The sequence below is a fragment of the Alexandromys fortis genome, unplaced genomic scaffold (assembly GCF_014885135.2).
Source record: "Alexandromys fortis isolate MF-2015 unplaced genomic scaffold, M_Fortis_MF-2015_v1.1 scaffold_306, whole genome shotgun sequence".
NCBI classification, from domain to species: Eukaryota; Metazoa; Chordata; class Mammalia; order Rodentia; family Cricetidae; genus Alexandromys; species Alexandromys fortis.
In genome coordinates, this window is record NW_026068196.1 from 346,743 (window position 1) to 363,879 (window position 17,137).

A 17,137-nucleotide genomic window follows, 5' to 3' on the forward strand; every position below is an offset into this window, starting at 1 on the left:
AAAAAAAAAAAAAATAAGAAAAATCAATGAGTAAACTAACAGCAAGCCCAGAAGAAAAGCTTAAAAAAATCAGGATGAAAATTCTTTGAAGAAACATAAAAGCTGTGTTTAACATAAAATATTGTGACTTTCTTATTCTTTCCAAGAAATGTCAACTAGATGGTGATGTTGGACTCTAGCGTCCAAACACCGAGAAGGAGTCGCCCCCAGAGACCATCTCACACACTACAGCCGATGCAAAAGCATGAGGATTTTATTAATTCTGTAATGACAGGGTCCCCCAGCATTCGGAAAGCCGAGAGACCTCGAATAGCGGGTACAGTCTACTTTTAAAGGGGCCACAGAAGCAAGGGGGGTTGTTCTTTGACTATCCTGATTGGCTTATTTGAAAGGGCTATTACCAATAATTGACTGGAGAGCTGTTGCCAGATCAGATGAGGTAAGAGGTCATTTTGACCCTGTTTCCCAGGGGACCAAACCAAAGCATACGTATATGGGTAATTGTTCAGGAACTGAGTACGTGGGAGTGTAGCTGTTAGGTCCTTGGTTCCCAGGGGAGGAGGGGAAGCACTATGGCATAGATGCTGAGAGGTTTCAGAATTGTCAAAAATGGCTTCAGAATTGTCTTAAAGTCTTACAGTGAAAGCATACATCCAAACAGTGCATTGGGTAAATGTTGATTGAGAATCTACTGTATACGGGACCTGAGATGAAGTCATGTTGGTTCATGTTATTTCTGTCCTGTGTTGATTTAGAGCAAAACAGACAAGTTTAATATTTTGAACCTAATTCCTAGTTATTATGTCGTATTATATTTCTAAGCCCTGAAATGCTATTTTCGATTTGTTGATGCTTGCAAGCTAACTCTGGGAAGAGACACTTCAAATCTGTGGACAGTCCTCAGCTCCTAGATCATATGTCACCACTGCAGTTGAATTCGTCTAGACAAGGCTTTAGAAAGACAGATAATTGCTTGCTTTTCTAGAGTCTACCTTTGTCTCACAAGGATGGCTTTAATGAAGGATTCTGAGTTCTCCAGGGTTTGCCATGCTGTTTTAGTCTCTTGCTATTCAGAGTTGGTAGGGAAATGCCTCCAACAGAGTTATCTTCTTATCACAGGAGAAGAAAGCGGAGCAAAGTTGTCCTGGATATAGAGAATTGTCAAATTTAAGATGACTGGACCTTCCCACTGCATCTTCCTGTGTTAGGTTTGTCATGGATTCTCAAAATTAGTACCATGTATTGTCTGTCTAAATCCCTGTACATGCTTATGATTTAAATGCTTTAGTGAGAAAGTTGTAAAATAAGTGAAGTTGTATGGAAGTAAAATGACACATCTGCCATAAGCCACAAATCACAAAATAACATTCCCATCCCTCTAATCATCCATGAATAAAATTAATTGACAAAGAGAAGACAAATCCTAATACACAAGTCCTGTAAATTTTAGCTATCCTATTGCATGAACAGAAACATTTTTTCAGAAAATACAAACTTTTTTTCCAAATGCTCTATCATATTCCTTTAAAATATTATGTAGTGTACATGTGTAGAGGCATTCAAAACAGATGTTTATAAAAATATACATACTAAGCAGAGTAGTGGTGGCACAGGCTTCTAATCCTAGCACTCGGGAGGCAGAGGCAGGTGGATCTCTGTGAGTTTGAAGCCAGCCGGGTCTACAAGAGTTAGTTCGAGGACAGGCTCCAAGGCTACAGAGAAACCTGTCTTGAAGAAAACTCAATATATATATATATACATACTAATGGTATCTTTTAAAGATTTAATTGGCTTAAAGTTTTCTTGAAAGAATTTTATAATTGTTAACCAAACTTTAAACCATTTACTGGAGATTTCAATGAACAAACTCTCTTCAAAGAACCAGTTATAGTTTTTATAGTTTGTGCAAGATATAAGATAAGGTGATTAAAAAAAAAAAAAATAATATTCTTCAATACAGAGAGAACAAACAGAACCAAACTGGTGGCTTTAATGACGAAGCGTTAGCATAAGTTATGGAAAATGCCTGAAGGAGCCAAAAGTAGAGCATAAAATAAGCGAGGAAAGAATCTCAAGAAGAAGAATATTGATTTAGGAATGGATAAGAATAAAAGTGGGAAAGATACATGATCTATGGAAATATGACAACTACCTGTTTTCTGGAGCAAGAACTCCAGAGAAGTAAGACAGAACTGTCAAGATGTCCATTTAAGTTGGAGTTCATCATAACCAGCAACTTTGGAAAGATTCATTTATTTTTATTTTATGTACAGGAATGTTTGTCTACACATCTGCATGTATATCACATGTGTGCAGTCTCAACAGAAGTCAAAGAAGCACTCCCAAGCCCTTGTAACTGTAGTTGAAAATGGTTGTGAGGCACTATGTAGGGGCTAAGAACTGAACCCAGGTCCTATTCAAGAGCACCAAGTGTTCATAACTGCGGAGCCATCTCTTGAGCCCTAGCAATTGTGCTTTAAAATAACGATTCTCAACTTGGTCTCACATGCTGAGCTAGCAATGAGCTTTTAAAGCCAAACTATGGGTGAATTATTTCAGGATTTCAGAAATAGCCAGGCATCATGAATTTTTATTTATTTATTTTATTTTTTGAGACCAGGTATCCTGTAACACACGCTGGCTTCAAATTCAATAAGTGGCCAGGAAATGGTTGGACTTCTGATCTTCTTGCCTCCACCTCATGCGTGCAAGGATTACAGGAATGCACCACCACAGCTACCTCATGCAGTACTATGGAGGAGAAACGGGACTTTGTGGATGCTAGGGAAGAACTTTGCCAACTGAGAAACATCTCAGACCATATAAATGAGTTGTAAAGTTCCTTGGTGATTCTAATGAAGCCAGGCATTGACAAGACTGTCAGAGGAGGGCTTCTTTGAGCTCTTTTTTTTTCATTTATTAAAGATTTCTGTCTCTTCTCCACCTCCGCCTCCCCTTTCTCTCCCCCTCCCCCAATTAAGTCCCCCTCCCTCGTCAGCCCAAAGAGCAATCAGGGATCTCTGCCCTGTGGGAAGTCCAAGGACCACCCACCTCCATCCAGGTCTCATAAGGTGAGCATCCAAACTGCCTAGGTTCCCACAAAGCCAATACGTGCAGTAGGAACAAAAACCCATTGCCATTGTTCTTGATGTCTCAGTAGTCCTCATTGTCCGCTATGTTCAGCGAGTCCGGTTTTAACCCAGGCTTTTTCAGACCCAGGCCAGCTGGCCTTGGTGAGTTCCCGATAGAACATCCCCATTGTCTCAGTGTGTGGGTGCACCCCTCGCGGTCCTGAGTTCCTTGCTCGTGCTCACTCTCCTTCTGCTCCTGATTTGGACCTTGAGATTTCAGTCCGGTGCTCCAATGTGGGTCTCTGTCTCTGTCTCCTTTCATCGCCTGATGAAGTTTAATATTCAGGAGGATGCCTATATGATTTTCTTTGGGTTCTCCTTCTTATTTAGCTTCTCTAAGAACCCGAATTATAGGTTCAATGTCCTTTATTTATGGCTAGAAACCAAATATGAGTGAGAACATCCCATGTTCCTCTTTTTGGGTCTGGCTTACCTCACTCAGGATGGTGTTTTCTATTTCCATCCATTTGCCTGCAAACTTCAAGAAGTCCTTGTTTTTTACTGCTGAGTAGTACTCTAATATGTATATATTCCATACTTTCTTCATCCATTCTTCAATTGAAGGGCATCTAGGTTGTTTCCAGGTTCTGGCTATTACAAACAATGCTGCTATAAACATAGTAGAGCATATACTTTTGTTGTGTGATAAGGCCTCTCTTGGGTATATTCCCAAGAGTGGTATTGCTGGGTCCATGGGTAGGTTGATCCCAAATTTCCTGAGAAACCTCCACACTGCTTTCCAGAGTGGTTGCACAAGTTTGCATTCCCACCAGCAATGGATGAGTGTACCCCTTTCTCCACAACCTCTCCAGCAAAGGCTATCATTGGTGTTTTTGATTTTCGCCATTCTGACAGGTGTAAGATGGTATCTTAAAGTTGTCTTGATTTGCATTTCCCTGATCGCTAAGGAAGTTGAGCATGACCTTAGGTGTCTTTTGGCCATTTGAACTTCTTCTGTTGAGAGATCTCTGTTCAACTCAGTGCCCCATTTTATAATTGGGTTGATTAGCCTTTTACGGTCTAGTTTCTTGAGTTCTTTATATATTTTGGAGATCAGACCTTTGTCAGTTGTGGGGTTGGTGAAGATCTTCTCCCAGTCAGTGGGTTGCCTTTCTGTCTTAGCAACAGTGTCCTTTGCTTTACAGAAGCTTCTCAGTCTCAGGAGGTCCCATTTATTCAATGAGGCCCTTACTGTCTGTGCTGCTGGGGTTATACGTAGGAAGTGGTCTCCTGTGCCCACGTGTTGTAGAGTACTTCCCACTTTCTCTTCAATCAGGTTCAGTGTGTTTGGACTGATATTGAGGTCTTTCACCCACTTGGACTTGAGTTTTGTGCATGGTGATAGATATGGGTCTATTTTCATTCTTCTACAGATTGACATCCAGTTTTGCCAGCACAATTTGTTGAAGATGCTCTCTTTTTTCCATTGTATACTTTTAGCTCCTTTATCGAAAATCAGGTGTTCATATGTTTGTGGGTTAAAGTCAGGGTCTTCTATTCGATTCCATTGGTCGACTTCTCTGTTTTTATGCCAATACCAAGCTGTTTTCAATACTGTAGCTCTGTAATAGAGTTTGAAGTCAGGGATGGTAATGCCTCCAGACGTTCCTTTATTGTATAAGATTGTTTTGGCTATCCTGGGTTTTTTGTTTTTCCATATAAAGTTGATTATTGTCTTCTCCAGATCTGTGAAGAATTTTGATGGGATTTTGATGGGGATTGCATTGAATCTATATATTGCTTTTGGTAGAACTGCCATTTTTACTCTGTTGATCCTCCCAATCCAAGAGCAAGGGAGATCCTTCCATTTTCTGGTATCCTCTTCTATTTCTTTCTTCAAAGTCTTAAAGTTCTTGTCAAATAGATCCTTCACTTCCTTGGTCAGGGTTACCCCAAGATATTTTATGCTCTTTGTGGCTATCATGAAAGGTGATGCTTCTCTGATTTCCCTCTCTGTTTCTTTATCCTTAGTGTATAGGAAGGCAACTGATTTTTTGGAGTTGATCTTAAACTGATTCTTTGGAGTTGATTTTTTGGAGTTGATTCCTAAAGATAAACACCTTTAGGAATGTGGCAGGATACAAGATCAACATCGTAAAAATGGCAATTCCACCGAAGGCAATTTATAGATTCAGTGCAATCCCCATCAAGGTCCCATCAAAATTCTTCACAGATCTTGAGAGGACAATAATCAACTTTATATGGAAAAACAAAAAAATCCAGGATAGCCAAAACAATCTTATACAATAAAGAAACTTCTGGAGGCATTACCATCCCTGACTTCAAACTCTATTACAGAGCCACAGTATTGAAAACAGCTTGGTATTGGCATAAAAACAGAAAGTTGACCAATGGAATCAAATAGAAGACCTGGATTTTAACTCTCAATCATATGAACACCTGATTTTCGATAAAGGAGCTAAAAGTATACAATGGAAGAAAGAAAGCATCTTCAACAAATGGTGCTGGCATAACTGGATGTCAACCTGTAGAAGAATGAAATTAGATCTATATCTATCACCATGCACAAAACTCAAGTCCAAATTGATCAAAGACCTCAATATCAATCTGAACACACTTAACCTGATAGAAGAGAAAGTGGGAAGTACTCTACAACATATGGGCACAGGAGATCTCTTCCTATGTATAATCCAAGCAGCACAGACATTGAGGGCAACATTAAATAAATGGGACCCCCTGAAACTGAGAAGCTTCTGTAAAGCAAAGGACACTATCATTAAGACAAAAAGGCAGCCCACTGACTGGGAGAAGATTTTCACCAACCCCGCAACAGACAAAGGTCTCATCTCCAAAATATATAAAGAACTCAAGAAACTAGACTTTGAAATGCTAATTAACCCAATTAAAAAATGGGGCACTGAACTGAACAGAAAATTCTCAATAGAAGAACTTCAAATGGTCAAAAGATACTTAAGGTCATGCTCAACCTCCTTAGTGATCAGGGAAATGCAAATCAAAACAACTTTGAGATACCACTTTACACCTGTCAGAATGGCTAAAATCAAAAACACCAATGATAGCCTTTGCTGGAGAGGTTGTGGAGTAAGGGGTACACTTATCCATTGCTGGTGGGAATGCAATCTTGTGCAACCACTTTGGAAATCAGTGTGGCAGTTTCTCAGAAAATTGGGAGTCAACCTACCTCAGGATTCAGCAATACCACTCTTGAGAATATACCCAAGAGATGCCCCATCATATTACAAAAGCATTTGTTCAATTATGTTCATAGCAGCATTATTTGTAATAGCCAGAACCTGGAAACAACCTAGATGCCCTTCAATGGAAGAATGGATGAAGAAAGTGTGGAATAAATACATATTAGAGCAGTAAAAACCAATGACATCTTTAATTTTGCATACAAATGAATGGAAATAGACAACACTATCCTGAGTGAGGTAACCCAGACCCAAAAAGATGAAAATGGGATGTACTCAGTCATAATTGGTTTCTAGCCATAAATAAAGGACATTGAGCCTATAATTAGTGATCCTAGAGAAGCTAAATAAGAAGATGAACCCAAAGAAAAACATATAGTTATCCTCCTGGATACTGGAAGTAGACAAGATTGCCGGGCAAAAATTGGGAACTTGGAGGTGGGGTGCGATGGGGGTAAGGGGAAATGGGGAGAGAAAAGTGAGAAGGGGAGGATGGGGGGAGCTTGGGGGAATGGGATGTTTGGGATAAAGGAAGGGTGGATATGGGAGCAGGGAAGTATATATTCTAATTAAGGGAGCCATCTTAGGGTTGGCAAGAGACTTGACTCTATAGGGGCTCCCAGGTGTCCATGGAGATGTCCCCAGTTAGTTCCTTGGGCAGCTGAGGAGAGGGAGCCTGAAATGGCCCTTTCCTATAGCCATACTGATGAATATCTTGCATATCAACATAGAAGCTTCATCTGGCAATGGATGGAGATAGAGACAGAGACCCACACTGGAGCATCGGACTGAGCTCTTAAGGTCCAAATGAGGAGCAGAAGGAGGGAGAACATGAGCAAGGAAGTCAGGACCTCAAGGGGTGCACCCACCCACTCCGACGGTGGGGCTGATCTAATGGGAGCTCACCAAGGCCAGCTGGACTGGGACTGAAAAAGCATGGGATAAAACCGGACTCTCTGAACATGGTGGACAATGAGGGTTGCTGAGAAGCCAAGGACAATGGTACTGGGTTTTGATCCTACTTCATGTTCTGGCTTTGTGGGAGCCTAGCCAGTTTGGATGTTCACCTTCCTAGACCTGGGTGGAGCGGGGAGGACCTTGGACTTTCCACAGGGCAGGGAACCCTGACTGCTCTTCGGACTAGAGAGGGAGGGGGAAAAGAGTGGGGATAGGGAGAGAGGAGTGGGGGTAGGGAAATGGGAGCTGGAAATGTTTTTCAATAATAATAATAATAATAGGGGGCTGGAGAGATGGCTCAGTGGTTAAGAGCATTGCCTGCTCTTCCAAAGGTCCTGAGTTCAATTCCCGGCAACCACATGGTGGCTCACAACCATCTATAATGAGATCTGGTGCCCTCTTCTGGCCTGCACGCATACACACAGACAGAATATTGTATACATAATAAATAAATATTTAAAAAAAAATTTGTGCTCCTATACAAAGTGAAGACAATAGTGCCTACCTCCTAGAAGCTGCTGGGAGATTTAAGAAATAACACTTTAATGGACATGAGCCAGTGTTGCCACTGGCACCAGCAGTAGCACATCTTTCCTATGCAGGACAACTGGTACATGGACTCAAGATGTTATCAAGAACCAAGAAGACACCTAGTCTTCAGCTTTCCCTTATCACCAGAGCAAGATGGTCATGGCTGGGACCATTAAGAATGATAACACAAGGACAGTGTAGAAACATGGAAAGTCCCACATGTTAAATACACATGAAAAAAAATAATAATAATAAATTACTTGAGCTAATGGTAGCTCACCAGCTCTGACCATACCAGGAAGGAACCAACATAGGACCAACCTAGGCTCTTGGAAATTAGATGACTGTTGTATAACTGGAGCAGACTGAGGGGCTACTGGCAGTGGAACCAGGATTCATCCCTACTGCTTGTACTGGCTTTTTGTAACCCATTCTCTTTAGAGGGATACCTTTTCAGCCCAGATATAGTAGATAGGACTTTGGCCTTTCTCAAAGCAATGTGCCTTACCTCCTCTGAGGAGTGGTGCCTTAGATGGGAGGAGGGTAGAAAGGATGGAAGTAGGGTGGAAAGGATGGGAGGAAGGGAGAGAGTGGGAACTTGGATTGGTATTATAAAATGAAAAAGATATTTAAAAAAATAAAACAAGAAAAACAGTTAGGCAGATGACTGTCCTTTCTTCCCCTCTCATCTGCTAATAGAAATGCTGAGATTACAACGCACGCTACCATGTCTGACTTGTACATGTGTTCTGCGGTACGAACTCAGGTCCTCATTCTGGAGCTGCAGGCAGTTTAATCACTGACCCCTGTCTCCAGCTCCACTGCAGTAATCTGGTGTCCCTGTTCCTGGTGTATTTTTCCAGAATCAGAAACTCTAGGTTTCTCTGTAGAAGGAGCCAGGTATCACTTCCAGCTTCCACATCTGTGGACAAACATGTGCACACAAAGATATATGTACACTTTCATAATACATACACACAGCTACAAGTTGAGCCAGGCACCCTTAGTATCAAAAGACTGGTAGTTGTACATACAGGGTCAAACCGTGGTTCTTACAAGCTTTACATCCAGTTTAGAGATTGATGTGGGAATCACTTCTCAGGCTAGCAGTGCAGCAGAAACCAATTTCACTGCTCCCCTTATTCAGAATGCTATAGCCAGGTGTCATCTTGAGAGGCAGCTTACTGTTTGAGACTGAGCAATTCTGGATCCTGGAAAGCCAGGACATAATAATTCAGGGAGCCTTGCATCAGCTTTGGGTGCTGAGAGAGAGCCATAAATATCAGTCTTTCTTTGTGTGTACTTGTTTCTGTACATGAGTGTGTACAAATGTGTATGGAGATTGTAGGTTTCTATCAGTTGTCTTCCTTAGGCACATGACACAATATATTTGAGACAGGCTGTTTCACGGAACCTAGAGTACACTGATTGAGCTAGTTGGCTTTCTTGTAAGTTGTAGGTGTTCTCTTGCTTTTATTTCTCCCCTGTACTTGGGTTTCTAGTACATGCTACTTTTTACATAGGGGCTGGGCAGCAAACAGAGTTCCACTTGCTTTCACTGTTCTAGTTGAGCTACATCTTCACTACCCAAATTAGTATTTCATAGGAAGAAGACCAGAACTTGTGCAAAGATTAACTAGGTGTAATATTGTGTTGTGGATGATCCATTCATTAGGGCCCTGTCATTGTGTAGAAATTGTGGAGTCCCATTAACCAGTGATTCTCATTGAGAGTCAGAATTAAAAGCCTGTGATAGTCTGATTGCCTAAAACTCTACCTTCCTTATGACTCTTATAGCCATAGGTGGTTTGCAGTTAAGTAGTGTCTGCAAACACTGAGAGTTGCAGGAATATTGACCCATTCTCTAGGGTGTTTCAGTAGAGAGATCAGTGCTTTCCTTGCCTCTCAGAACTCTAGGGATACCTACTACAGTGATGTTTACTTAGACAATGTCAAAGGGTTGAATGGAAAGAGTCAAGAGAGAGATGGAGATACATTCCAAAACAAGAAAACAATGATTCATCATGGTTAATTGATCCCTAGTTAGAATACTCCTGCATTATCCCTAGGGCTAACTCTTCCCAGATACCTTATTCCCCTGACTCCACAATCAAACTCGAAGTAAAGTCTAAAGTGATTCATTTCTCAATGTGCAGAGCACATAATAGTTGTCCAGGGAAGGAGTTCCCAGGAGAGGTCCAGAAGGCAGCCTTTGTGGGAAAGTCCCTATGCTGTCAATTTAGTGTTGTCATCTTGGCCCAGCTGGCATTACAGGTCCTTTGCTTGGAGAGGTCTCTTTTCTCATAGATGGCTTTCCTCTTTGCTCTTGTCTGGTTCACCAAAGGCCATTTCAATTCTGGTGTCTTTAGTGACTTTTGTAGAATCAGAAATGGTCTTCCTCAATGAATCTGCTGATTTCAACTTCAATAACAGAAGTAGAGTATCCATTTATATATAATACAGAGAGGTTTAGGAATCCAAAGAGCAGAGAAAGCCAAATCCTAATTTTTCTTGGCTTTTGAAATTGATGATTGAAACTGTATTGCAGTCTTGGAAATCTTTCCTGCTCATGCTCTTGAGCTGGGATAGAAAGCTGTCTAGAGTAGAGGTTTTGATTCAGAGAGAACTCTCAGAATGGTTGTACTACTGAACTAGCATAATTTGCATAAGATCATTGTTGTGTCTTTCCTGGCAATAGTCTGTCTGATAGGGATACAGACCTGAGCAAGATTGTGGTGCAATTTGTTGGCAGAGTTCAGAATGTGAACACAGGCTGTGAGATTCCTGTTGTTCCTGTGGTGCTGCTTTTGGGGTAATTAATGCAGCTTCGTAGCAAGTGAATACGTCCAGGGTTAGAGAAGGCAGAGTGATGTGCACTAAAGGGAAGGCCTGCTTTGCAGAATAGTAGCCAACGTGTTTGTGTGTCAGGGTGGACTCTCCTGCTGGCTCCATTGTACACATATGCTTGTTCTGACCCCTGGTCTCTGCTGAGGAAATTCCAGGTATGATAATGTTTGCATTGCAGTATCCTGGAAACCTTTACTAGTAATTTGATGAATGTCAGCAATCCCTTAAGTCACAGGGTGTTGCTGTTAGAGCACGAGAGGACAACCTTGATAGAAATCAGAGAAAAACGTCTTCAAAGATCCCAAAGTAGATTAGAGAAATGTCAGCAATTTCCTAAGGGAATCAAGAAGCCAGATAATGGAGTGCTTTTGATAAGGGTATCCACAGAGACCATTGGCTGGATAGTGATGTGGTAAGTGATTGATAAGTATGTGTGTTTCTACATCTCCCAGCTGCTGAAGCAATCAGAGATTGCAAGGAGAACTTCATTTGAGCCTCTAAAATTATTTCATTATTTATTTATTTTTTAAACTAACTAATTAATTTGTGCCACTGCTATTTGTATGGAGTTCAGAAGATAACCTGTAGGATTTAGGTTTTTTCTTTCATCATTTGAACCCTATGGTTTGAATTCAGTTTGTCAAGCTTGGAGCATGCTTCCTTAATCAACGAACCTTCTTACTGGACTTAAAGTTCATATGTAAAACTTCATAGGATGAGACTGAAATACCCATTTAAGTGATAGATGTAAAGATGAGATGTTGTTCTGCCTTGGTTAACATATGGTCTAAGAAATATGTTTCTTCATTGGTTCAATTAATTTTTGAAGAATGCATTTAGTTCTGAGTTCTTTTCTTGAAAACATAAACAATCTAGATTGTATGATGACCTTGTAGATCTTAAGTACGTGTAATATGAGAATTTTCCCCAGTGAGATAGGTCAAACATAGCATCTACTTGCCCAAAATCCATGACAGTCTGATGTAATGATTATAGTAAAGTTCAGTTTGAGCTACAAACCCCTGGAGTTCTTTGCATGCCCTGCAAAGAGACTGTAGGAGAGTCTCTTTTTGGTAACATGGCTTACCAAGTTACCTCTTGGTCTCCTCTCCAGTTACTCTTTTCTGTTTCCACATCTTTGGGAAGGGACCCTCAAGACTTGAAAATTTCACATTTCCTAAATGTGTGAAGTTTCTTTACTTCCTGTTTCAGGAGCATCTTCCTGTCCTTCACGATTTAGGGATTGTTGCACTCAGGAGGATATTGTAAAAAATACAAAAGGGTGGGGGAAAGCCTAAGAAATATAGGGTACTGCTTGTTAGATCAATTTAGATTCCTTTGAGTTATGTTTCACCAAGGCAATTCAGCAATCAATCTTATTAGTATTCATATGAGAACTAGATAAATTATGGATAGGAAATCTTGGCTGATGAACATCTACAATCCTTATTTCTTCTGTCCATAATACACGATTTGGTGGGCACAAATACATGTAGGAGGTATCTCCTGCTTATCTTCAGGGGAGTCTGTACAGAGCGGCTTCGTTATGCTTTATGTTACTACTCTTCTGTGTTTCTTTAATCCAGCAGCTCTCAGTCTGTGAGTCACAACCAAGAATACTTAGAATTCATAACTAGCAGTGAAAGCAATTTTATGTTTTTGGGTCACCACAATACTACGAGGAACCGTATCAAAGGACTGCAGTACTGGGAAGGCTGAGAACTACTACTTTAAACTGTCCTTAAGTTTCCATGAAAACAATATGAAACACAGTGACTCATTTCGAAAGAACCAAAACTTAATAATCTTTTATTATTAAGACCCCCCCACAATTCCTTATTCATGTACTATGTATCTTGATCGCATGCAGGTGGGCTCCCTCCTACCTCTCCCCTATCATGTACTTCTCCCTCCCGTTCCTCCCTTTTGTTTGTAGCTTACTCAGACTGTGTCACACTCCTTGATGGAAAGTGGGTTGCTCTCATGCAGGTGATCCTAACACAAGTGAGTTTAGGAATACAGTGGACATGTCCTGTCTAGTGGACAGCATTTCACAAATTTCAACCCCATTGACACTCGATAATTCTACAAAAGCCTTGGGGATCAGCCTTGGGTAGTCAAGTTTGTATGGCACCTTGCATTGTACTTGGTGAGTTGTCACCTCAGCTCCCATGTTGGGCCTTCTATACAATGTAGATATTCTGGTACTTCACAGTGATGATGATTTTCAAGAGAGATTTGTAGGTTTGTCTTTTTAAAATATCAGTTGGAGAGCTAGAGTGGTTGCATAATTATAAATAGATACACTTCTACAAATTGTCCACATGTGGCCCAGTATCATGTCCAATGGATATATACAAAGAAACTGAAAATATGTAAATAAAGAAAAAAATCTTTACATTTATCCTTAAAAAGAAAGTGTTCATTGTGAAGTTGTGTTCCTCGCATCACACTCCTGTCCTCTCCTGGATTCCTCAGAGGTTGAGGAGAGGAAGAGCATGTGGAGGTGGAACCAGACGTCTCTGGAAGACTTCATCCTTCAAGGGCTCTTTGATGACTCCTTCAACCACCTTTGTCTTTTCCTCCTGATCATGCTGGTGTTCCTTACTGCAGTGAGTGGCAACAGCCTCACCATCCTCCTCATCTGCGCTGACCCCCGTCTTCACACACCAATGTACTTCCTGCTCAGCCAGCTGTCCCTCATGGATCTGATGCATGTCTCCACAACCATTCCCAAGATGGCGACCAACTATCTGTCTGGGAAGAAGTCCATCTCGTTTGTGGGCTGTGCCATCCAGCACTTCATGTACCTGTCTCTTGGTGGTGCAGAGTGTGTCCTCCTGGCTCTCATGTCTTATGACCGCTATGTTGCCATCTGTCACCCCTTACGCTACACTGTGCTCATGAGCAGAAGAGTCAGAGTGATGATAGCTGTCATGTCATGGTTGAGTGGATCTGCTAACTCCCTAATCCACACATCTGTCTTGATGAACTTCCCGTTTTGTGGCTCAAGAATCATCCAGCACTTCTACTGTGAATTTCCAGCTGTTTTGAAGTTGGTGTGTGGGAATATCACTGTGTATGAGAACACAGCCTACATCAGCACCGTTATTCTTCTTCTCCTCCCCATCATTTTTGTCTCTACATCCTATGGACTCATTCTCCACAGCATCATGCAGATGCGTTCAGTTGGGAGTAAGAGAAATGCCTTTACCACATGCAGCTCTCATCTTACCGTGGTTTCTCTTCTTTTTGGTGCGTGTCTGTTCTCCTATATGAGACCCCGATCCCAGCGCACTCCATTGCAAGACAAAGTGGGTTCTGTTTTCTATAGCATCATTACTCCTACCCTGAATCCCCTCATTTATACTTTGAGGAATAAGGATATTGCTAAGGCTCTGAAAAAAGTGTTGAGGAGAGATCTTTTCACCAAGTGATCATGGTTATAGTTTTCTGGAATATATAGTTGAGTATCGTATGTCTTGAACTGATTTAAGCAAATTCCCGATGCTTTTTGACTAGTGCACAAATAACATGGATCCTAATCTAATATGATATCCATCATTGAAACTGATAGAATAGCTGTGCTGCCATCTTGGACCCTTTACCTGAACTTTTGTTTCTAAGAAGGGCACTGAGTCTTCTACAAAACATCTCATGTGCTTTAAAATTGACCAAACCACAATCTAATCCCTTCCCAGGTATACAACCTTGGCCACCTGTGCACACATACAGTCCCCTTTCCTTCCCCAATCTTCTAACCCCCAAAAACTCTTATTTCCTGCGTAAAAGTGTGTGCCCTTTTTTGGTTTTTCACAGTAAGGTTGCAACTCCTGTTGAACAGGCTTCTGACTGCAGATTCCTTTTCTTTGCCATCCTTTTCCTAATGTGAATACTATTTAGTACATACTATGAAACTCCTGAAGAGCTAAGGAAAAAGTAAATCCAAACCCAAACCAAACCTAAATAATGTTTTGAAAGGAGGCATAGATAATGCAGCTCGGTCAGTACAGTGATTGTCTGGCATTCCCAAAATCCTGGCTTAGATCTGCAGGAGTGCTTTGAATTGGGCTTGGTGGTATAAATGTCTTGACCCCTGAACTCATGTCGATCAAAAATTCATGGTTATGCCCAGCGATGGTGGCGCATGCCTTTAATCCCAGCACTCAGGAAGCAGAGGCAGCCGGATCTCTGTGAGTTTGAGACCAGCCTGGTCTACAGAGCTAGTTCCAGGACAGGCTCCAAAGTCACAGATAAACTCTGTCTCGAAAAACCAAAAAAAAAAAAAAAATTCATGGTTATCCTCAGGATCATAGTGAGTTTCAGCCTCAAAATTAAACCACCAAAACAAAACCAACCAACAACTAGTGATTCAACCCCCAAAAGACATAAAGATTCAATGACATACCCAAAATATTAAGATAAAACCACAGCGGGCTCTAGATAAAGCTTCACATACTATATTAAATAGGTATGAGGAGAGTGGACATTGCTGCCTTGTTCCTGATTTTAGTGGAAATGCTTTGAATTTCTGTTTAAGTTGATGCTGGCTGTGGACTTCTATCAAGTGGTACTTATTATGTTGAGATATATCCCTTGTATCACTAGCCTCTCCAGAACTTTTGCTATGAAGCTATGTTAGAATTCTTTTTCTAATTAAATAATCATGTTTTTAAAGTCTGTGTATATGGTAGATTATTTATGCTGATAATATTTATTATGTTGAACTTATAACCATTATGAATCTGAATCTCTGGGGGTGATGCCAATCATTGAGTGTAAATGATAAGCCCCGTTATTGGTTTCCCAATGTAGAGTGGCCAGCCTTGAAACTATATACAGATAAACAACTATAATGTACCCCATAGGTTGTATTTCTTAATTTGTGTATGTTACAAATATAAAAGAGAAAAATCCTGTTAACTTGAGAGTATAGGCATGGCAGGGGTTCATTGGACGGTGGCTGGGTAGTTGTGGAAAGAAAAGGGAGGGGAAAATGTTATAATTCTATTTAAATTAAGAACATAGCAAAAGATATAATGCCCTTTGTGTAGCTTTTCCAGTTTAGTAGTCTGCAGAGTTTTATAGTACTGTCTTATTGCTTTATTTTGGTTTCTGTTTTACTAATTTCAGCCCTGAGTTTGACTGTTTCTTCTCAATTATTATGCTGTTTTTATTTTTTTTTAGAATTTTCAAATGTTTCATTAATTTGTTGATACAAGAACACTCTCGTGTTTGATGTAGGTATGTAGTGCTATGAACTTGCCTCTTAACATTGTCTTTATTGTGTCTCATGTGTTTGGGTATGTTGTAGTTTAGTTTTATTGAATTCTAAATAGCTTTATATTTTTTTCTTGATTTCTGTCTTGGACCTTATTTCATCAAATAGTGAGTTGTTCAGCTTCCCTGATTTTTATATTTTTTTAGTCATCTACCACAAATCAATTCCCAAAGCCTGTGAATTACAGAATTATGTATAGAGACAGCAACTACTTTTTTCTCAGTTGTTTGTGTTAGACTCTTTTCTGTTGCTAATAAACCTGATGAAAAAAGCACAGTACATTTTTTGCAGAGTTTTCTTTTTATTTATTTTTTTATTACTTTATAAATAATACCATTCAAAATTTCCACTTCCTCCCCTCCTCCCACTTCCCTCCTGCTCCTCCACTCCCCCTCACCACTCCCCCTGCAGTGCTAAGAGAGGACAGGGTACCCTGCCCTGTGGGACGTCCAAGGCCCTCCCCTACCATCAATGCTTAGAAAGGTATGCATCCAGATCGTCTAGGATCCCCAAAAGCCAGTACATGCCGTGGAGACAAATCTCAGTGCCATTATCATTGGCTTCTCAGTCTGCTCCAATTGTCAGCCACATTCAGAAGATCCAGTTTGATCCCATGCTCGTTCAGTCCCAATCCAGCTGGATTTGGTGAACTCCCATTAGATCAGGCACACTGTCTCGGTGGGTGGACCAACCCCTCATAGTCCTGATTTCCTTTCTCATATTCTCCCTCCTTCTGCTCTTCAACTGGACCTTGGGAACTCAGTCCATTGCTCCGATGTGGTTCTCTGTCTCTATCTCCATCTGTTGCAAGGAGGAGCGGACTGCAACTTGTCACCAGCTTGCTTAACCCCTGAAATAACCACACAGAAAACTTTATTAATTAAATTACTACTTGGCCCATAAGCTCTAGCCTCTTATTGGCTAACTCTCACATCTTGATTCAACCCATATCTAATAACTTGTATATCACCATGAGATCGTGGATTACTGGGAAAAATTCAGCATGTCTGACTCTGGTGACTCCATGTCGGCTCTCTCTGCCTGCCTCCTTTTTCCCAGCATTCAGTTTTCCTTTCCCTCCCTATCTAAGTTCTGCCCTATGAAAAAGTCAAGGCAGTTTCTTTATTCAACCAATGAAAGCAACACAAATACAGAAGGACCTCCTACACCATCCGTCTCCGGACGAAAGTTCTATGTCATCAGTCTGATTAAGA

General features: G+C 40.8%; 2 protein-coding genes across 3 annotated transcripts in view; one reads left to right on the forward strand and one right to left on the reverse strand.

Annotated features, from left to right (window-relative positions):
* LOC126492996 (cytochrome P450 3A31-like) overlaps positions 1 to 17,137 on the reverse strand; it is a 287,886-nt gene that overhangs the window by 54,732 nt on the left and 216,017 nt on the right. The window lies entirely within an intron of this gene.
* LOC126493004 (olfactory receptor 2AE1-like) lies at positions 13,141 to 14,079 on the forward strand. Its single transcript, XM_050129736.1, has one exon. The coding sequence runs from the start codon at positions 13,141 to 13,143 to the stop codon at positions 14,077 to 14,079; it is 939 nt and encodes a 312-aa protein (XP_049985693.1).

Coding starts and splice junctions, on each gene's coding strand:
- LOC126493004 (XM_050129736.1), top strand. CDS start 13,141: ATGTGGAGGTGGAACCAGACGTCTCTGGAAGACTTCATCCTTCAAGGG.